General features: G+C 34.7%; 3 protein-coding genes and 1 long non-coding RNA gene across 8 annotated transcripts; 2 read left to right on the top strand and 2 right to left on the bottom strand.

Annotated features, from left to right (window-relative positions):
• Positions 1-672: 672 nt before the first annotated feature.
• On the top strand, positions 673-13,486 carry LOC126857716 (neuroglian). Of its 4 annotated transcripts, XM_050607434.1 has the most exons (13): positions 673-819; positions 1,900-1,972; positions 2,914-3,046; positions 3,750-5,165; positions 5,257-5,717; positions 5,891-6,247; positions 6,359-6,614; positions 6,711-7,031; positions 7,116-7,335; positions 7,429-7,585; positions 7,672-7,944; positions 8,481-8,573; positions 8,839-13,486. In XM_050607434.1, the coding sequence occupies exons 2-12, from the start codon at positions 1,918-1,920 to the stop codon at positions 8,570-8,572; spliced, it is 3,741 nt and encodes a 1,246-aa protein (XP_050463391.1). In that variant the 5' UTR covers positions 673-819; positions 1,900-1,917; the 3' UTR covers position 8,573; positions 8,839-13,486. The 4 variants fall into 4 exon arrangements, with proteins under 4 accessions (XP_050463391.1, XP_050463362.1, XP_050463381.1 ...); XM_050607405.1 differs by lacking the exon at positions 8,481-8,573; XM_050607424.1 differs by lacking the exons at positions 673-819; positions 8,481-8,573 and adding an exon at positions 839-987.
• On the bottom strand, positions 12,975-16,302 carry LOC126857897 (uncharacterized). The gene is made up of 2 exons (XR_007688555.1): positions 14,936-16,302; positions 12,975-14,856 (listed from the first exon to the last, which is right to left on the bottom strand). It is a non-coding gene; the product is annotated as an uncharacterized LOC126857897 (long non-coding RNA).
• Positions 16,303-16,493: 191 nt separating this feature from the next.
• On the top strand, positions 16,494-23,485 carry LOC126857814 (protein shifted-like). 2 transcript variants are annotated; one of them, XM_050607581.1, is made up of 6 exons: positions 16,494-17,106; positions 17,360-17,602; positions 18,801-18,989; positions 21,139-21,291; positions 22,459-22,554; positions 22,645-23,485. In XM_050607581.1, the coding sequence occupies exons 1-6, from the start codon at positions 16,953-16,955 to the stop codon at positions 22,869-22,871; spliced, it is 1,062 nt and encodes a 353-aa protein (XP_050463538.1). In that variant the 5' UTR covers positions 16,494-16,952; the 3' UTR covers positions 22,872-23,485. The 2 variants fall into 2 exon arrangements, with proteins under 2 accessions (XP_050463538.1, XP_050463549.1); XM_050607592.1 differs by having other exon boundaries at positions 16,500-17,106; positions 18,801-18,938.
• LOC126857832 (5-demethoxyubiquinone hydroxylase, mitochondrial) lies at positions 21,626-22,387 on the bottom strand. The gene is made up of 2 exons (XM_050607638.1): positions 22,233-22,387; positions 21,626-22,150 (listed from the first exon to the last, which is right to left on the bottom strand). The coding sequence occupies exons 1-2, from the start codon at positions 22,381-22,383 to the stop codon at positions 21,717-21,719; spliced, it is 585 nt and encodes a 194-aa protein (XP_050463595.1). The 5' UTR covers positions 22,384-22,387; the 3' UTR covers positions 21,626-21,716.
• Positions 23,486-23,550: the final 65 nt, after the last annotated feature.

A 23,550-nucleotide genomic window follows, 5' to 3' on the forward strand; every position in this document is an offset into this window, starting at 1 on the left:
AGCCCATAGGAAAAGCAAAAGGTACACAAATTGCAGATAAGATTATCAATTTGTATATATGTATATATATATATATATATATATATATATATATATATATATATATAAAATTAATATATTTATTTACTCCCCTTTATGCAGAATAAAACAAAAAATAGTATTGATAAAGAAAGAGCACTTCGCAAATTTTTATCTTATTCTTTATATATTAATATTCGCATTATAAAATCGTATGAGATTTATCCATCAAAATCTACGGACCAATTTCTCTTTAGTATAATAATAAAATATTTTTAATACACATATATAGTTTAATTACGCACATATATTTACGCGGCTATTTCTGCTTAAACTGTTATGGTCGCAAAAACAAATATAATTAGAATTGTTACAATTTTATATATACATGTTTTAAAACGGTAATTTAATATGTAGATTGAAACACTGATTAATTTTTAGTCGAGTCAAAATAATTGAATAATTAATATATATATATTAAATCACAAGATTTTAACCATCGATCGGTCTTTAACATCTCTTAAAAAAACATTGATCTCTCATCCATAAGTTATCCTTCGAGCTGGAAGCTAGGTAACGTTATCTAGCGTTGATAGATAGGATAGCGTCCCAACGACATATATCCTCTACACCATAATACACAAACGCACATACCATATGCAAGACGTCACACGCACAATAGTACGATACCGTACGGCGAGTTACGTAGCCGAGTTAGTCAGTGGTTTCCGCAGTTTTTCGACGATGGATTAGTGGTGATGACGACGTTCTGGATACTGTGACACGCCACCCGAGATCTCGGTGAGTCCACGATTATATTAATCAACGATTACCGGCCTTAATCTCGTTGTTGGCAAGACGAGATCGACGAAAAGCGACGACAGGCGTGGAGGCGAACAAGAGAGAGAGAGAGAAAGAGCGAGAGAAAGAGAACGCGAGAAAGAGTGAGAGAGAGAAAAAGAGAGACAGGTAGGTGGATACCGACGGCGTTGGGCGATCAATGCGATCTTGCGGGTGTGCCCGCTTTTTGCTGCCCCTGTCTTTCCCGTATTTCGCCGTAAACGTTTTGTCGTATCATCGAGAGAGATCTGAGGTTCTCTCGCGGTGAAACGATGCGCCCTACATCGTCGTAAGATTCATCGTAAATAGTGCCGTTTTCAAAGGACGAACGAACGGACGAAACGCGTCCCGCGAGATCCGCGACGAAGGACAGCGAGTGAGATCATCGAGTGAACGAGTCCGTCATCGATGCTTTAGTCGGCGAGACGAATTTTAAAGCCGAGGTTGACAAATTGTTCGAATTTCTTTGTATTTTCCTAACGTTTATGTCACTCCCCCCCGATCGTATTGACAATTGACTTGTGCGTATCGTAATATACATATGTGGGAAATCGTATCGTTTATCGACTTCTGTTTTTAATTTTTGCGGCATAGGTGCACGCCCATTTTTTTACGCGTCTCTATTAGAATTTGCTGTTTCATAACAACATCCCGGCAAATTTGAAAATTTCAGATATAATTGGGTCAGCTTCGATTTTGCGGCAGTACATATCCCTAAGCGCACGCGCGCGTTATATATTATTACGTATATATGTGTGTATGTGTATGTGTGCAATTTTGTATTTATCGCAATAGCAAAAGTGTACGGGGTACATGACCGTGGATTGATGCGTAATTAATTAAAAAGAAATCCCACACTACGTTGTTTTCGTCGAGTATTACATTCATTATCGAATATTATAGGGCATGTGTAAAATTTTGTCGATTATTGATTTTAGTAAAATTTGATTGTTAAGAAAATCATTTTTAGCACATTATATTTCTTCTCTTAATAATTTTTATTTAAATTTATTATAAAAAAAATTGTTTTTTTTTTTTTAGCTTTTTAAATACGTGACCATGAAGCTCACTGTATGCATTATTTCCATTTTGGTGCTGGGAGCATCAGCTATAAGTGAGTATAAATAAATTATATTGTGTTCACTTATTAAAGATTTTTTTTTTTTCAATTATTGTTAATACGTAATACAAATTTTATGGTATTGAAATAAATTTTGCTATTAAAATTGTAATATTTAATTTCTAATTATAGTACATGTCTCGGATTATGTAAAAGGTGAAAGACACTGTTATAACAATTATTATAAATAATTGTTTTTTGTTAGATGAGAGTAATTTTTATTTACGCAAAATATTTTTGTGCAAAACAATTTTCTCTACATAGGAATGCTATGTTTTTGTACACTTACATATCTACATGTATTTATTTACATATATTTAAAATATATACACTCTTTATATTATTGATACATCCACAATCATATTTGTGTATAGATTGCTTTGATTGCCAAAATATGAAAGGAAGAATGATATTGTATAAAAATGTTTTAGAAATTTTCTCTAGGAATTTTATTATTATGATTATATTTTATATAGGCTATAATTTTTGTCTTTATATTCATGCAAACTGAAGGATTATTTCTTTATCACTAACTTCTTATTTTTAATAAGTATCTGTATGTGTATACTGTATGTGTATTTTTGTACATACACCTCAAAGAATATTAATTTTCTTTTTTTCCTACATTGTAACTGTGTGTGATTTTTTATTTTTTCCATATTTATTATAGTACACATATTAATTAATTTTAAACAATTTATACTGTAAACTACAATTGCTCCTTACTATTTTAATTATGCTAAAGTTAAAAATCATTAAAATCATTTATCATGGCAAAGTCATTGTATTAAATATAAGTAATATAAATGTATTTTTTGTGTCATTGTTCTTTTTAGATTATATTTATATTACTATTATACATGTAATTTATCTTTCTTATTTGTGTATCTTTTTTTTAATGGCATAATTGCTCTAACACATTTTTCGATTATTAGTTCAATCGCCGCCACGGATATCTAAACAACCACCAACAGACGAACAGTTGTTTCAAGTCGTCCAGGCAAAAATTAACGAAAATGATAAACCATTTTTAATTGAATGCGAAGCAGAAGGAGAACCAGCTCCAACGTATGTATTTATTTTTTTTTCTCAAAGTTTATTCGTTATACATGTAGAGAAAAAATCTTTTTATTACATATCTCTATGTCACTAATTTGAGAATACTATTTTCTGACACTATTATACAATACCTAATAAGCTATTATGTAAATATGTTCTGATAGTCTCGCTAAATTTCTCAAGAACGGAAAATGTACTTTGGAGACATCTCTCATTTGTAAAGTTTCATTGCACTTATAGCAATCAAGCTTATTCATCTCGTGCAGCCGGCAGAACCGGCTTAATTACAAAGATGATCTCATAGCTTTAGGATGTATGAAATTATTGTCACTAATACACAGATATATATCTTGTATGAATATAGAAACGTGAACAGAGTTTTTGTACATAAAGTTTCTAAATATATTCGTGAAAAGAAATAAATTTAAAGAACTTTGATGTCAAGCATTTATCATTATGTACTGTAAAATTAATTTTATGCTTTGATGCTTTATGTCGCGAATATATTCATTATTTTTTTTTTAAGTTTTTTATATGCATAATGTATACGAGTCATAATTTTTTGAATGAGATATATGTATATATATACAAGTATAATATACATATACAATGTAGTATTACTTATATATATTATTTAAATATATTAATATACAATCTTATATTATACATAAGTATTATATTTATATATTATATATTTATTATTATATTATAGATATCGTTGGATTAAAAATGGGAAAGACTTTGAATGGCCGGCGTATGACGATCGCATTTCTCAACAACCTGGTAGAGGTACCTTAGTGATCTCAAGACCAAGAGACGAAGATTTAGGACAATATCAATGCTTCGCGGAGAATGAATGGGGTATAGCCACGTCAAACTCTGTATTTGTTCGAAAGGCCGAATTGAATTCTTTCAAGGACGAAAATCCGACAACTGTAAGCGCGAATGAGGGTTCTCCTTTCAAACTTACCTGCCAACCACCTGATGGCTGGCCTAAGCCGAACGTTTATTGGCTAATTCAAGATATTGCCGGTGGTATCAAGTCGATCAATAATTCGAGAATGACTCTAGACCCGGAGGGTAATCTCTGGTTCAGCAATGTCACGAGGGGTGATGCCTCGGATGACTTTTACTATGCCTGTGCTGCCACATCTGTGTTCAGAAACGAATACAAATTAGGCAATAAAGTTTTGCTATACGTAGTTTCTACAGGTGCGTCCGCCGGCCAGAACAAGTATCCTCCCGAGAGGCAATACGTTAGTAGGAAAAACGAGGTCGCTTTGCGTGGCAAGAAAGTAGAGTTGTATTGCATATATGGTGGAACACCCTTGCCGCAGATCGTTTGGAGCAAAAATGGCGAATTGATTAGTCCGAATGACAGGATAACTCAAGGTAACTACGGCAAGTCTCTTGTCATAAAGCACGTCAATTTTGAAGACGAGGGAACGTACACTTGCGAAGCGTCGAACGGAGTGGGCACCGCTCAATCATATTCGATAAATTTGAACGTGATGGCCGTCCCGTATTTCACGGTCGAGCCGGAATTTGTGAACGCCGCAGAGGATGAGACCGTGGAAATTAGATGCGAGGCTAGCGGAGTACCCGTTCCTGAGATCAAGTGGATACATAATGGCAAACCGATATCTGAGGCACCGCCGAACAGCAGGCGGCGAGTCACGTCGAATTCTATCGTCATTGAGAAACTCGTGAAAAAAGATACGGGTAATTATGGATGTAACGCCACTAACTCGTTGGGATACGTTTACAAAGATGTGTACGTAAACGTGTTGGCGCTCGATCCGGACATCACGCAACCGCCCACGGACATGAGCACGGTCGATGGCAAGACCGTACGAATCACATGCCGCGTTTTCGGTGCGCCCAAACCTGAAGTCAAATGGATTAGGAACGGACAGGAATTGACTGGTGGTCGTTACAAGATTTTGGACACTGGCGACTTGGAAATTGAAAACGTAATATTCTTGGACGCGGGTACTTATACGTGTCACGCTTCCAATAAATTTGGCGAAGTGAAGGCGTCCGCCGAATTGGTCGTGAAGGAGCACACTAGAATAACAGACGAGCCGGAGGATTACGAAGTCGCGGCGGGTTCCACTGCCACATTTAGGTAAAAGAAAAATCTCATAAATAAATTTATAATTCTGAAACTATACAAAATTAGAAATCTCGTTTTTGATCTTTTTTTTGTATTTATTCAGGTGCAATGCTGTTACTGATCCCAGTCTACCTCTGATCATAGACTGGCTAAGCAACGGTGAACCAATAGACTTCGAGATGGAACCAAGATTCATACGGAGCTCCGATTATTCTCTGATGATCACAAAGACGACTGAATTGGATTCTGGTACTTATACTTGCGTCGCGCACACCGATCTAGACGAAGCGAGAGCGCAAGCAACGTTGATAGTTCAGGATGTACCTAATGCACCGAGATTAGTCGGCGTCACATGCATGACACATGACGCCGACGTTCAGTGGATACCTATGGGCGATAACAGAGCACCTATTCTGCGCTACACTATTCAATATAACACTAGCTTTACGCCGGATACTTGGGAGATATCCAAAGATTTCGTGGCCGCCAGCGAGCAGAGATTGTCAGTGCCTATGTCACCGTGGGCCAATTATACATTCCGCGTTCTTGCATGGAATAAGATAGGTAAATTTAATCATCCTTGAAAACAAGTTATGTCCATTATAGTTCAGCGATATAATTCAGCGCGTTAAATTAATCGCTAATTTTTACATATCATTACACGATTTTTTATTTAGCTTTTAAACGAGAGAGAATAAAAACTTTGATACATTGATATTTACAATCACCATCTTTAGGTCCATCTTTACCATCACCACACAGCGACATTTGTACCACCTTAGCAAATGTTCCTTTTAAAAATCCGGACAATGTCATGGGTAAAGGCACTACTCCGCAAAATTTGGTCATTTCGTGGACAACCATGCCGCAAATTGAGCACAATGCTCCCAGATTTCAATATCGAGTGTATTATAGGAGAGATATACCAGGTGTGGACTGGAATATACAAGAAATACACGATTGGAGACAAAACAATCTGCTTGTGGAGAATCAACCTACATATCAGAGATACAAGATTAAAGTCGTCGCGATAAACGAGAAAGGAGAAAGTAACGCTACAGCCGAAGAAGTTATCGGGTATTCCGGAGAAGATGGTACAATCCATAATAAAAAATTATTTTATTATCAACTAACATTAAGATTGCCAATTGTATTTACCAATCGATAATTTTATGATATAATAGCGTTAAATTGTTTTATTTCAGTACCCCTGCAAGCGCCAGGTAATTTTACACTGAATCAAGTAAAGTCGAGCACGACTGCTCAGTTGTCGTGGAGCCCGGTACCAGAAGAATCAGTGAGAGGTGAGCTGCAGGGATATAAGATTCAGACGTGGACGGATAAGGATGGCGAGAAGGGAATGCGCGAGATTGACATTCGCGGAAACAAGACGCATGCATTGGTCACAAAGTTTGTTCCGTATAGCAAAAATAATGTGAGGATACTCGCTTATAATGGCAGGTAATGAAAAATTTTGGATATGCACGTATTCAATAATTGTCGTATTGTTCTTCGCGATTCTGTTTCATTGTAATAACGTATTTGTGGGATATATAGGTATGCTGGTCCTGCGTCCGAAACTTTGACCTTTGACACACCGGAAGGAGTGCCGGGAACAGTCCTCAGTTTAGAAGCATTTCCTATGGGATCCAGTGCTCTATTTCTCGTGTGGACACGACCCGCGGAGCCGAACGGTATCTTAACCGGATATAGGATTTATTATCAAGTTGTGAATGGCACAAAATTAGGAACTCTACTCGAGAGAAAACCACATGTTATGGATCCAGAGGCGACAACTGCCAAATTAGCTGGATTAGCACCTGACACAATATATCGCGTTCACATACGTGCCACAACTAGAATTGGCGAAGGCAATGAGTAAGTTCTACAAAAATAGAAATATTAATAACATTTCTACAAGATGATAAATATTATACTTATAATTTTAATATACGTTTGCAGCTATTTTATTGAACAAAAGACACGAACGTCTCAACGACCTGACGTCCCACAGTTTACATGGGAAACTGTACCAGTGGAAAATGGATATTCAAATGTGAGAGTGATTTGGCTACCGAATCTGAACGGCAATCCGGGCAGTCATTTTTTCGTTAAGTATAAGCTCAAGGGTGAAACAATATCTTTAATGACTGATCCGGAATTTCTGTCGAAATCTATCGAAGTAAGATTGCAGAGTAAAATAATGATAATCTTTATTACAAAAAAAAAAAAAAAATTAAAAATTGTACTTGATAAAAAATAATAATTTACCCAGGTTCGCGGTCTTCAAAGCGGTGAAGTCTACGTGATGTCAATTGTTGCTGTCGATGGAGACTACATGACCGAAAGCGCTTCTCAAGAGGTAGAGACGAGCAGCGAAGGACCCATTATTCAACCGAAGGAGAATGTCGCGACGGCTGGTTGGTTTATAGGTAATGCATCTTAAGTGTATTATCAATATGTATATTTGACTAGCAAGACTGGCATATGTTAATGAGCGCTACGAATTTCTCGATAGGAATGATGCTGGCAATCGCTATCCTTCTACTAGTGCTGATAATCGTTTGCGTAATCAAACGAAACAGAGGTGGAAAGTATGCGGTGCACGAGCGAGAATTGGCCGCTGGACGTGGTGATTACCCCGAGGAAGGCGGATTCCACGAGTATTCGCAACCATTGGACACCAAATCGGCTGGCGGACGCGCATCTCTGGCATCATCTTCTCATCAGGATGGTAAACATCCTGAATCCGATACGGACTCCATGGCGGAGTACGGTGACGGCGACACAGGTTGGTTATAGAATTTTACACGAATTGCACAATAAAGGATTTTCAGAAATACCTAGAGCAATTAGAAAAATCTTTGTGACATACACACACACACATGCATATATATACATATATATGCATATAATTAAAGGTATATTTGTTATTCAATTTCAATTCATTGTGAATTTTTTGATTATCTAATATTCTGATTGATTAAATTCATTTGCATACATATTTATTACGATATGATAAAATAGCTTAGGTACATATTACTGAAATCTTATTGTGACAAATACATCGAATTTTTGAATATTTTTATATAGAAATGGCACGAAATAATTCACGTGTGAGCAAAGCTGAAATTATAATCACGAAATTTTTCTTATATCATGCAAGGGCTTTCCCTTTTTAGATTTTTCATTTTGCAGTTGCTTAAGCTGATTATATTCATTTTTGAATATGTATATTTTTGTTTTAGATTTTTATGTTCAATTTGTTATATTCTATTTATATTTTGTTATACACTTTATTTGCTTTACACGTTTTGCTTGAATCAGAGGGCATGAACGAAGATGGTTCTTTCATTGGTCAATATGGCCGACATCGTAAGCAGGAACCAAATTCGCAAGCATTTGCCACTCTAGTCTAAGGTAAGTTTGACACGAACGCGTTTTTTAATGCTTAAACCACTGCATCTAAGCTTTGAAGCAAAAATATATGTTGGACTTGATACATCTAGTATTTTACAAGTTGCATGCTAATATTTCTAGAGCAACATTCATTAGTGTATGTCGTTTCAAAAAAAAAAAATCTTAATACGCACATATACACATAGGTTTATATCTTTTCTATATTTTTTTGTATAAGAGTAATATAAAATTTGCTACAAAGTTTGGAATCCGTTGTTTGTTCTAGGCCGCTTTACTGAAGATGGATCCTTCATCGGACAATATGGACCTAAAGGTAGGCCAGAGGAGACACCATCAATTCCGACTGGTACTATGGCCACGTACGTGTAACATCCGCAACTGTTAATCAAAGTCGCTATAAAAAAGAAAAAAGAAGAAAAAAAAACATTTTCTCGTTACGGTAAAGGATCTGCCCGATCCTTGGCTATTGCAACAGCTCTGCTATGCACCTTGCGCTGGGCGCAATGTCCAACACTATACTGCCAATTAGATTCTGAGGTTTTGGGTTTTATGATTTTCATAGAAAAAACCGTGACTATCTTTTATACTCATGTTTGGAATATCCGTAGATTTTCAATGCGCAATAATTAAACGGTTTTAAATTTCTGAAATATTGAAATACATTCCGAATCTTCTTTTTCATTTAGCATTTTTGAACATGTAGCAAGAATAGATCAGTTTTTGTTACAATTATTCTCTTCATTTAAAAATGCCGATATGTAGAGCACAAAAGAGAGCATATTTCTATTTTAATTATAAAACCCAGAAACTGTAGGTGTTCATAGCGTGCAAGCTATTTATGGAAATAGTATCGTAGAAACTATTCTAGCATTGATATTTGAGACAGAGCCAGATTGAGTTGGACACGCCGATTGGTGACGAGATATACGAATTGTTTCCGACTTGTGAAATACTTTTAAGACTGCATGTAGTATCCAATATTTCGCAACATGATGCGCGTTGATTTCTAAATTTATCGACGTATTTATATCTTTTAACATAACATCAAGTGCTGCAATTGAAAAAAAGATTTGAAAATTGGTTCTGCTAAAAATAAATATTGCTTATCCGATACAAGTATTTCCACATATTTCCAAGTAATTTATTACTTTACCTATATATTTACACTAATAGTTTTGTCATGTATTGGAATTTTTGTCTGCTAAATTATCGAAGTTTTCTTCAAAAGCTATTTTGTAATCTACTTGGATTGTGTTGATAAAGAAAGATTTGACAATATTGAAATAATTTAGATAAATACGATAAAAAAAATAATATTTTCTATACAGAAATATTAGGAATAAGTGTATAAATATAAACAGAAAATATTTTTTTCTTTTTTAGGAAAGTTAAATACTTGTATCGATAGTCAATAAAATCTATTTTTAACAGAAATTTTTCTATTCTAGTAATATATTATATTCGAGTGACTATATACATCAAAATGTATTCATAAAATATTAAATCTTAGTGCCTATATTGGAAAATATTTATATTGAAATAATTTTTTTTTTTAAGTGTAAAAGTTACATTCATGCTTTAAACGGAACAAATTAATCGAAATCTTCGTGATAAATGCTTTTTTACTCAAATGAAGCTTTATAGTGAAATTAATACACAGTGTAATTAGAAAATTTTTATCATTTTATATACAAATAAAATAAATATATGCTATATAACTTATATAAAAAGATGATAACATCTGAAGTTTTTAAAATGAATAAATCAAAATTATATCTAAATTTGAAAGCGAGGGAACGCACAATATATAAATACAGTGAATAATATTTACATGCAATCTTGAAAAAAAATGAACAATGTAAAAAATAGTGTCGCAATCTGGCTTCGACTGATTTTAACTTTAATCTTCTAATGAACGGTTATTCTAAGAACCTTTAGCCGCGATCAATTTTTACTCTGCCGAAAAAGGGCCAAATCTAAACGAACGAATAATATAATCTCTACAATTGTCATGCACTTACACTCTTTTATTATTAACAAACACACAAATATATATATATATATATATATATATATATATATATATATATATATATATATATATTTCCATACATATATGCGCAAACAAGTGAGGATACACGCGAAGGATATAGTAAAAGGTAAAGTAATATTGCAGGAGAGATTGTATATGCACTATATGTATAAGTAGATAACAAAAATCGCAAGGCCTCTATAAATAATTGTTGCTTGTGTATGTGAAATATGCTTCGACACGAAAACCTTTTTATTTTTATGAGAAAGTTACTTTTTTTGCTTTTTTGATAATTTTATTATCCAATAATTATAAGCTAACGCTACATGATTATTTAATATATATTAAATAAAGATATTAAATATATAAATATATATATAGAGAGAAAGAGAGGAAAAGGAAAGAGAAAGAGATATTATATAGATATATATATTAATTATATATGAATTATTATTATTATTAGTAATTTTTTAAAGGATGCGACGATCACAGCAGAGCAACTATAATTATTATTACTTAGTGTATGGGATGTTAAAATTTGTTTAAACCTTTAAGTACAATTTGTACAAAAAATTTATTTAGATAAACGTTAAGTTAATGTAGTCAAATGCGATGTACAGGTTGTCTGCAAAAGTGTCGCGAGCAAATATGTCAGGTACAAAGATAAAGCGAAACAAAGATAGGTACAAAATGTATAATATTTATGATACGTATGATACAAGAATCACAAATTATAGTACTGTTGATATATCAATGATATATCATTACTTGATATCAGACAGGACTAGCTCGTGTCTTTCTTCATGACGCGAATTCTTATAAGGAATATTCTTTTACACACCGGATGCGAAAAGTATCTTTCTCTCTAATGCGATTAAAAATATATTTGTTACGGTCTTTTTTGCCGAACATCCTGTACAAGTGACTTGGACGTCACATGATGGTTAAGATTTTTCCTTCTAATTACACAATACCAGCTTATATCGCGTAATAATATACGAGCGTTTTTGTATTATTGTACGTCCCTTATGATGTTATTCATTTATCGATGCTGAAAAGAAATCTTAATTAAATGGAGAGCGTGAATCTTGTAGACGGTTGTGTGACGATGCTAAAGACTGCGTACTGCGATAAACAACATCATATTTAATCGTTTATTCGTAAAGTAATCACTTGCGAGTTTACTCGATCCTGATTTACAGCTTTATACGTACATAAGCAAAAGGTTGCGATATTAACAATATGAGACAATCTAATATCGTCGATATAATTGTGAGGATGCAACTGTGCAATCTTTAAACTTACTGTGAAAACTGCAATTATATACAATAGATAGACACATAAGATTTTCTCGAATCAATATCTCTCATCTTGATATATGATCGCACTAGCAATAACCATGACGAAATTGATGATGGAATTGTAGACGTATCTTGGTAATCTCGATGTCCAAGTCACACGACACATATACACAAAAACACACACGACGAGAGCGCATTTTTAGAGTATTTTTCTATTGCTAGCCTCTCCATTTTTATCGCGGGATGTAACAAAGCTCATTCGTTCTGCACATTATAAACTATTAGTTTAGACTCGTTAATCTATAATGTTATACATATATACATATATAAAAACTTCCAAATACTTTCGCACGAGCAGCTCTTCGTATGTTGTAATATTTGTAATTCTCTTCTTTATTTTTTTTTATAATTTTGTACTTTGTATAAAAAAAAAACATTTGCATTTCTTTATATGCGATTTCGTGTCTACAACGGATGTATGCGTTGCGTCGATTTTACGTATCTCGTCATCTCGTGTCTTCGGGACGGTGAGCGAGAAAACTACTACTCTGCTTGATATTAGATTGTATCGATGAAAAGAGAAATGATTCATAATTTATTGTTCAAGAGTGTTCATTACACAACGAGCACGCACACGTTATTCCCAAAAATATTGTAGAATCTTGACTCTTTTTATGGTGACTTTCTCTCTTTCGGAATCTCAATTTATTTCTTAATATACAAAGTGTTCATTCTCGATTAACTTAATTAATCGCGATATTATATTTTATATCAAGATATCCTATTTTTAAGTAATAGGCGAGAGGATATCATAGTCGTTGATAACACGTTAGCGTTAACGTACTTTCGAATCTCTTTCGATATGATTTAAGTTACTTAAAGACATCGCGTCCTAAGATCATCATGGACATAGAGCGTTCGCCATAAAAAAAGTCAATGAGGGATGATGAATCTCAATGACATATATTAATGTGTGCCCGCTTATCGTCATGCGAATCTTTTATTGCATATTACCTTCATATTTACTAAATAGCGTGCCGATGTGTTTTTTTCGCCGTTTTATTACACATTATAGAAAGCGCATTCCCATCGCATCGGCCGTCACAATTTTAGACATAATTTTTCTACGAGATTTAAAAAACCGCAGAGTTCTAGAAATATGCGCACACAGGGCGCTCCATCCACCTTTGATAATGCTTCGAATTTAACTCGACTAGAATGTATTGCGAAGAGGAAATTGCTTATGTAGAAAAAGTTGCGCATTGATATAAGAAGGCACAAAACTGGCCTAACTTTCATCATGCAATCTTTCGTCCTCAATACACAAATGAGCTATCAAATATCGCGCGATTGGATGGACCACCCTGTAGAGAAATTTTCTCGTCTCTTCGTGAAAGCAGCGAGATACCAAAATCGGAGATCATTATATTATATGTGCGAATATAATTATATCTTTTAAGTTTACTCTCTCATTCACAATACGTGCATCGATGCGCATTTCGACATTTGCCCGCATAACTCTCATGTCAATGAAATTAAAAAAAAAGAAAAGAATAAACGAAGAGGAAATCTACAAAGAGGAGCATTGTATCGAATCCATCCATCGATTTTTATATTCAATAAATCCAGTCCAAATAGCGATTTCCCTCATTCGTCATTTTTCCAGCCATAAAGCTTTAATATACAATTTAATTTAATATATAACATTTAATTTGTTATATTAATTTCTACATAGTATTTCAAGAGTATTTTATAAATAATTTAGAATTCTCTTCAAAAAGGAATGTAAAACAAAAATAATACGTATATTCTATGTACAAAAATTACATTGTTTATTTTATTAATTTTTATAAAAATGATAATATATATCGGTTTGCCTAAAATTATTCTGAAAAATAATTGCGTTATGCTTTCTCTATAAATAGAAGCTCGTCTTAAATTCGGATAAATTCGTTAACTGCGAACGCAGAAATCGAGCAACATGTGATGATCGATAATGTAATTATGCCAGACGGGTTTTTTTGCGTCTGTGTTCTCTCGGTCTTCTGCAAGCTACTCTGGATCCTTTCTTTCTCTCCCTCGTCGCGGTTTGCGCCACAGACGAATAAAAGATCGAGGGAGAATAAAGGGAGATGTGATCGGGGCCGTAGAAATATAACTGCAATCCGCGCGTGCATCGAATGGCAATTCTTCATTCGAGTCTTTGTACAAAAATAAAGATAAAAATTCAAATCTTGAGAATCCATGGCTATGTACATTCGAAAGGAGCGAAAATTGCATCTTAAACTAGCGAGACAAAAATATTTTATTTGTATAGAAATATTCCGTATACATCCCATATTCTCTCGTTTTAAAATTGCTTGTTCGATTTTAGATCACATACGTGAAAATCTAGAGAAAATTTTTGTGAAATTTATTTTTCGAGAAGATACAAAAACTTTCGTTACGAGATAAGATTACGATTAAAGAATTTTCGCGAAGAAAATGATGATCATTCTATGACATGTATAAAAATTGTTTGCGCATCCTGTCGAAAATATCTATGGCGAAGACTTTCCGGCGATAAAATGTACAATCGATAACGCCAACCTGTACGCGTTATATACATGGTCCACGAACGGGAAAGCGAGACGAGTTGTAAGAGAGCGTCCGCGAGGCAGGCAGGCTGCCGGTTTATTCCTGATCGAATGTTTTTGTACGGCCGCCGCGCAATCCTAATTGAATTCGCTGTTGTCAGGCGGAGTTGCACCGAGAGCCGTATATACGTGGAGAATCGCCGCATAAATTTCTTATTCGATAAAAATAAAAATTTAATCCTTTTCTTCGCAGAGAGAAGCGAGACAAAAATGCATGAGGTCCTAAACTTCTCTTGATTTTAAAAAACCACGATTAATGTAGGAGTCATTAAGGATTAATGTAGGAGCATTGGACTTTTCCCATACAGCTTATTCTGAAACAATTATAAAAAACAATATTTACAAAAATTGATCGAAAAAATCTATGATGTATGTGTGCAAGAGATAGCGTACAAGATATTTTCCTTCGTTTTTCTTTTCATAAAACGTCTTGCAATCTTTCATCGTTGTTTCTGAACGTTTAAGAATTTGTGACCATTCACAACATGTTCACGGCCGTACTTTGCATGTACCGGAAGAAGGATAAAGTAGAAGAAAGACGGAGACCTCTTTCAGCTATGTAGGGTAACAATGGACCACTTGTTAGAGATAGCCCGTTCTGCGACATCAATACAACGGTTACTATTGGTTATTCATTGAAGCCACTCTTAAAGAGAGTCTATCGGTGATTCGGTAAATCCGTCTAGAAATAGAATTTAATTCAATTAATTCAATAATATTTCCGATTATCGATGAACGCGAACTTTATTATTAAAGTCGGCAAAGCTCTTCTGCTTCGTCGTAAATCTTTCGTACATATATGGACTTTATAAATTATGAGTTCGTAGTAACATCGTGAATGCATCATGCGATAACAAAAATAAAAAGTAAAGCTGAAAAAAAAGTTCGTAAAGTAAAATTGATATTTTATATTAACGAGATGCTTCCCCCTCATTTCTTCTCTTTCAATTGCGCAGTCAGTGTTTCCTCAATGTATTTCAGCGAATTTTACGCATAAGAAAATGCGTATTTATAGCGACTTAAGTACCTTATAATGTGAGTCGAGTGTAGAATGCAAATGCCAGATGTAGTGAATTCACGCGACACGGAAGTAAAATTCAATTGTCGGCGACAATATATAAAGAATGGGAGAGAGGAAGAGAACACAAAAGAGACAGGGCGAAAGAAAGAATGAAAGAGACGGTACGGAAAACCGGCAATTAAACCAAAAGACGTTAAAAAACTGGTTCTCTCTCGTCAAGATTTCTTTTCACCTTTTTTATTAATATATTTAAATTTTGATTCCTACATACCTTTTCAACTCTAACAAAGTTAAGTTGCAATTAAAGCACGATTTAAAAATAGATTCTGCAATTACGTACGCATCTAAAATTAAAAAGAATTAAAGCTTTCGAGATTTATTTATTGGAAAAAATGAATACGTGAATTGAAATAAATGGCGAGAATTTTTACTTCCGCGAGACTATTAATGTCTAATCCACAATATTAGGAATTCGATACATTCTTACCCCGTTCTTGCACATATATGCCATTTAATTAAATATTATAATTCAAAATTCCACATGATATAATTAATCCTTTATAAAAGTTAATTCTTATATTTTAATTAACAAGAAAATATTAGCCGAGATGAACTGTAAAGATTTATTAAAATTAAGAATTAATTTATTATTATTATATATTAATACTTATAAATGAAAATTTTTCGAGACTTATTTTTCCAAGATGGTAACACAAATGAAAAGTGTGGCGATGAACATCGTACAATAGTGTGTGAGAAACCGAAGTGATGCCCTTTTCTGCGAGAGCATTGTGCACGCAGCTTTATTCCGACGGCACGTCCGAGCTCGCTCTCCCCGGCGTGCCCCGAGTCCGTCTGCGAGATCTCTATCTCGCTCTTCACGGAGGGATCTCTCGGCCTCCCTCTCATTGAGAGTCAGTCAGTCAGTCAGTCAGTCTGCCGGAGCGACGCGGTTCGTACGCATCGCACCGTACGCGAAGCGTGCACGCACGCATGCACGCGAGGGATCATCTTCGAGCGATCATCTTCTTTCCCTTTGCTGCCTTATCGATCGAGGGGGTGGACAACCGTGCGTTGAAATCACCTCACACGGGGGAGGGGGGGTAGGAGAGGATCTTCTTCGCACCGCAGGTGACGTTCGCGGTGACGGCGTGAAATCTGGGATTTCACACGCGTCGAACGGACGGCACGCGAGCTCCGCTTTCGCAGGAGATAAGCAGTCCGGGATACGTTGCCCTCTGCGTTACCTATCTACCTGTGTACTGTCTTTTTTTTCTTTTACGACTGCCACGGGGAAAGGGCGGTCTTTCTCTTCTTCCTCCTCATACCGGTGTCGTGCGTGCAACACCTGGCGGTGGCACTGAGCGGCACTCGTCGAGGACGATTATTATGCGATCGGCTGCGGCCGTCCTGGCCGCGGCGACGGCGCTCGTTCTGTTCCTGGACGGCGCGCTCGCCCGGCACAAGCATCGCTCCGGGAATGGCGCGCAAAAGTCCGATATATCTCTTTGGATCGACCAGCAACAAACCAAGATATTCAGCGGTACACGTTTTTCGAGCAATTCCCTCGGATCTCTTCTTCCTTTGCAATTATCTTTCTTTCAGGTGACGCGTCACGATACCTGAAATATGTTTTTGCAATGAAGTTTAATAGTGCAATATACCGTCGAATAATCAAATACTATTCATATACAGTAACTTTTTTCCCCCCAATGTGCTGTTTTTTAATAATAAAAATATCAATAATAAGCCTATCACAATGTAATAAAAAAATTGCATTTTTATAATTGATCTAGGACTAGCAATGGAAATATACGCGATCGCGGAAGGTAGAGTGCTCAGTCCTCTGTTGGATCCAGAATTTGAGAGTAAATTGCCGATAATTCCGAGCGAGGTATCGCATGTAAACTTTACATGGAAGGCTGGAACTAAAAAGTATTTTTACAATTTTTTTCGCTTGAAATCGTTTGACGAGAGCATCTTGAAAACTCCATCAATTACGATTGAAACGCACGGACGGGTGCCCAAGAGACCGAAAGGTAACAAAAATTTAAAATACATATTTAATTTAACCATAACTAAAGTGAAAATTGTTTATATCATATATACGAGATATGAAGTAGCAAATATATAAATAACGTGCGTAAGAATTTATGCACATGATGTATTGTGTATAATTAAACATTTTAAGAAAAATTATATATTTTCATATTGTTTCTATTATGTATATTCTTTTTTGTCTATTATGTCCATATTATGTATACATCGTCAGAATTTCGTGACAAACAATTTGATTAAAATTTGTAAATAAAATATTGCAAAAGATTCATGAAAGTTTAACCGAGAGAATCATCTGCAATTTTTCATTCAAGAGGTAATAATCCTTAAAATAGAATGATTTAAAGTTTGAATAATCGTAAATTGCGGTCAAACGTTTATTTGTCTACGAAATGCTCGTATGATGATTTTTCACTTAGCATCAAAGTGGATATAAAAGTGGATATAATTTTAGCATTAACTTAATAGCATTTTCGCGTTTGTCAGTTGAAGTGTTTGATTCGAGTTGAATATTCAATTTTATCTAATACACATTTAATTCGCAGTGAGATATTTTCAACTAATAATAGTTGTATTTAAGAATATATTATTGATGTTTCACAATTTTTTAAAATAACGATAATATGAACTATGCTTACTTTATAAAAAAAAAATTATAGATATTTCATTAAGTTTAATATCTCTTATAGCATAAGAAGTATCACGCTTATTTTAAGTACGCGTCCTTATTTACATAGCCAAAGATGTCTCGGCGCGCAGCGTATAAAATCTTATCCAATATTTAGGAAGACAAAAATATTTTACTTGTTTACGGAGATATATATTTCGCATTCTCTTCTCGCTTTAAAACTCTTTCATTTCAAAATCAATTTGGAATTCTGATTTGCATGAGTTATTTTTGACAATTTCGAATACTAAATACTTCATAATAAATGGATTAGATAAATCGTCATTCCTTTCTTACTTCACATTGTTTATATTATATTTCTCGTTGTGTGAACACGGAACAATTTGATCAATGAAACCTGCGATATATACATATTTTTGTATTATGTAAACAAAATGCAAAATACTTTTATTCTTTTATAGATTGAATATAAATAATCGAGCAATGTGTGCATGCATGAATCAAAACATACACATGTACGTCAATAATGTATCTTTCTTTCTCCATTGCAGTGTTCAGTATTTTGCTACCTTGCGCCGGCAAGGGTATAGCGCAATTCGGGATCGGTCTAATGATCGAGTCGCGCAACGGGATACCTCTGAACGGGACGCCGCTACGTTTCCGTTTGAGAAAAGAATGCAGCGTGCGCGGTGAGTGCGTCAATCGCGCCCACGATCACCACCTCTTCGCTCGCACATACAGTTCTGTATCAGCAGTAATTCATCAGCCTAATTTGTTGCTGCATGCTCTTTTGATCAATTGCCTGAAGAGGGATGGTCGGACGTGTTCGAAAACGACGAAGCTACGTCTGTCGTTTTATATATACACAAAAATTCGGTTCGCACATATTCCGACTGCCTCTCTTTCGTTTTGTTTAATCGACAGCCATTGCATGTACCTATAGTCGTGTGAACGCTCATTTTGATATCTTGTAAGAAAACGATTACCTTACCTATCTATCTGCCTACCTGCCGACCGCAGCGATGGGTCCGATAATTGTGTGAAGTAGGCGCGTCGAATCTTCGTTCCATAGCGTGTCGGAAAGATTTACGGTTGTTAAGTCGTTAAGAGATCGCTCTTGGAACCTCGAACATTGTGACGAGGTCCTGATCTAATGCCAACGCAGGTAAAATGTCGAAAGGAGTAGCGAATCGAATTATTTTTAGTTTACATTTTTTCAAATGCTTGAATGTTGTATATGTGCTTTTTTTCTGTTTATTCTTGAGCTGTAAAAAAATTAGTATTATAAAAGAGAAAAGAAAATTCTCTAATCTCACGTTCTTTTAACAAATTCTTTCTTAGGTTACTATTTCACAAACTCGGATTCGCTATATCGCGCAACGATTTTGGGCCCATCGCAAATTAGATATGTAAACCGCTTTTGCAAAGCTTATCTCTTATAAGCTATATAAGGGAAGGCATGAGCCACTCGTTCTAGATTTTATTAACGCTATCTTAGAATGTACAATTCTCAGTTTGTAATTATTTTATTAATTCAATTTCATATTAACTAACGTGCTTTAAATATTGTAAGACGCATAACTTTTGCAATTTGGGAAAAATTAATTATCGTATAGCGATCAAAGATTACTCGCTTCAGTTTATATTTTTTACTTAAATATGTTAATATTTATGTATGCTAGATCAATCAAATCATTTTTATGCTTGTATGTCTTCTACATTAGCATCCATTTTTCGTTTTGCTCGGCACTTCATTAAGCGTTAGCCGGTTCTTTGCTTTCTCGAGTCATTGTTCGCTCGCGAATCATAAATTAAGTGCCTAATTGCCTACTTAATGCGAAAGAACGCGCGAGTCTGCTCGACCTTCTTGGCGTTATCCTCAGCTCTCTCGATTCCTATGTATTTTAAATTACCAATCGTCAAATATACATTATATTAAAAAATTTTACATAAAGGTTGATAGATATTATTATTAGATTAGATTTCCGAAAGGAATTCATTTGCGGCATGTGCATGCGATCAAAATGCCCAGTCAAGTTTATCATACGGATCTTGTGAGAATTAAAAAAATTATATATATATATATATATATATAACGCAGCAAATATAACGATCCACATGACAGGTCATTATTTTGATTTACTCGAATCCAAATGGACGGTATGCGATGCTCGATATATAATCGCTTTTGAGATAATACATCGATAATTCGAAGCACTGCATATCAAATGTGCAAATGCGAATAATTATCTTTCACATTGACCAAAGTTGTTGACTCTATATTTAAAATAAGAATTCATTAAAAAAAAAATCACGGTTTGCGCGTGCCACAAAAATGAGATAAAATATATGTTTTATTCTAATCTTCTCGTACATCTCTAAAATTAGTATTAAAAAATAGAAAATCATTTTTTATTTTTTTTTTCAATTACGTCATTATTTTCTTTTTTTGTGAATCTATTTTATATCTTATTACGCTAAATAATGAAAGTATTGTCCTTAAAGAATTTTCTTTTTGTCATCATTAAGAATATTCATTTAATACGAGTAATAAGATAAAATGATATAGAATGAATTGACGCTTTTATATCAAGTCATTAGATAAACATATATCATATTATGATCTCAAATGTGTGGTTTATCGCATGGTTTAAAAAAATAAATCCGATTAAATTTGCATGTGTGAGATTGCATGTAACAATCTTATCTTATCGGATTAACGAAATCATACTCGATATCAGTTACTGAAATATTCTTTGTTTTTGGAGTTTATGCAAAGATTTAAATTGTAAAATACGCGCGCGCACGCGTGTGTGGTGTGTGTGTGTGTGTGCGCGCGCGCGCGCTGCAACAATATATTTCTTTTAACTGTAATGTTATTTCTTACAGAGCCCAATCCTGGTCCTTGTCCGGACGGTTATCTAGGACCACCTCATTGTAACAAAGCGCTTTGTTATCCAAAGTGTATGAATGGTGGTAACTGCACGGCACCGGGTGTATGCTCATGCCCGCCAGGATATCAAGGACCCTATTGTGAAGGAGGTATAATAAATTGTACAAACTAACATAAATATTCATACAAGTAGATCTGTTGTCATCCCAGTACATGTGACTAATTTCATTAGATTCATAAAGATTTACTTGAAACTGACAATGCAGAATAGATCTTTTCATCCTGTTTTCTCTATTTAATTTCAAATTATGCATTTTCTTTATAATATTTTATATTATATATATAAAATTCGGAAAAGTCTAATAGATTCCTTTGAAATTATTTCAAAGGAAAATCAATTATTTATAAAATCTATAAAAAGAGATTAGTGATTGAAACATGTTCTAATAAACTTAGGACACCATGAAATTAATTCGTCACATCTGCTATAAAAAATTTGATAATTTATTACATTCTTACCTTAATTATAAATTACAATATCTACAAATACGATATTCTTTAATGGGGAACGCATTCATATCACCTTGGAAATGGATATGGCCGCCTTACAGCCACACTTTATCATATTCGTTAGAGCTTGGTAGAAAGGCGCTTGTTCGGCACCGTGATCTATGCCCGTATCATGATGCTCCTGTTCCTCATCGCGAAACTTTTTGATGGTCTCGAGTATCTCCTCATCTACGTTCCCGTCCTTGTTTTCCATCAACGTGCGTAACTGATCGTTGTAATGCTCGACGATCACGGTCTCCACCGCCACGGTGCACGCCATGGCGGCTCTCTCGCCCATGAGAGCAGTACCGGCACCCAGAGCAAAGCCGGCGATATTCCACAACGGAGTAAGAACGGTGGGTCTAACTCGATATTTGCGAATTAGTTCCTCAAACTTGGCGCGATGTCGTTTCTCTTGATCCCACATGTGTTGTATCGTCGGTCCGACTGTCGTCTTGCCTACAGGCATTCGCATATAAAACTCTCCGTCAGAATTTCATTTTACATCTACATCTCTTTTCTGCGTTTGGGACGGCTATACCTAATACGGCCATTTGTCCGGCGTATATTCTATCCGCTCCCAGTTCACCAGCATGATCGACCCTTATTATCGAATCTAATATCTTGCCAGAGGCGCTCGTGGCTGCTGATGTGCTAGCCATTCGTATTCCCACTCCTCTGATGTGTAACATTTTTCTGTAAAATTTGGATTAAAGTTTAATAAGTATTTTGGTTATTAAAATTGACTACATTGATTGAAATTTCAGGTATCTGCAGAGAGAAATGCTTAAATGGAGGAAAGTGCGTGCAAAAGGATGTCTGCGAATGTACAAAAGGTTATTTTGGTTTACACTGCGAGTTCTGTGAGTATAAGTGATATACACTTTACTATTGCTATGCATAAAATCTAATGGATGAAAAAACTTTGTTCACATATTTCTTTGCCTTTTCAGCCAAATGTGTCATCCCTTGTTTGAACGGAGGCAAATGCAAGGGCAATAATATTTGTAGATGTCCAAAAGGTTTTAAAGGTAACCATTGCGAAATTGGCAGACGCTCGCCGCAACGATCGACATGTACGAGAACATGTAGAAATGGAACCTGCCAATCGGACAACACATGTCGCTGTGATTCTGGTTGGTTTGGAAAGTTATGTAACAAGAACAAACCATGGGCTTAGGAATCGATAAAATATCTTGCTATTTTTTATACTAACTGAATACTTTCAAGATAATGTCTCATCCTAAATCTTCAAACTTACGATAAATTATATTTATATTTATGTATTTTTAATTACACACATATGAAGAATCGCCTATGCGTCGATAAAGAAAGAATCTCGTGATATTAAAACGATTCAAAGAATGATTTATAGAATCTTGTTCATTTAAAACAATGACAAGGTACAAATGTATGCACAAAAAAGAAGTCTCACAAGATTTAGATCCCGAGCAATTTCAATTGGTCACTAGTGTGTGTAAAATTATAATTTCTAATTTACTTTGTTCCAGAGATGTGATATATAAAGCTGCTTTATGCCATATATATTTTATATATAACATTAGTATATGTTTAGTTATATAATATCTTTGTGTATTGTAGATGTGTAATTGTAAAAAAAAAAAAAAAAAATAGGGACAAAGTGTATTTTTGAAGCATGTCAGAAAGTATGATTATAAAATAGTTCAGCATTGTAATAGTGTCTGTGATGGACTTTTTCTTGGCAGCTACATTGTTTTTCTCTGTGTACGTCTTAGGATATGTAAATGAAAATAAAAGTGGCTTTTTATTAAATTCTAGAAAAAAATGAATTAATGTTGAAATAACTCTGATCATTTTTGCATTTATATGAAACATCT

Source organism: Cataglyphis hispanica, chromosome 2 (assembly GCF_021464435.1).
Source record: "Cataglyphis hispanica isolate Lineage 1 chromosome 2, ULB_Chis1_1.0, whole genome shotgun sequence".
NCBI classification, from domain to species: domain Eukaryota; kingdom Metazoa; phylum Arthropoda; class Insecta; order Hymenoptera; family Formicidae; genus Cataglyphis; species Cataglyphis hispanica.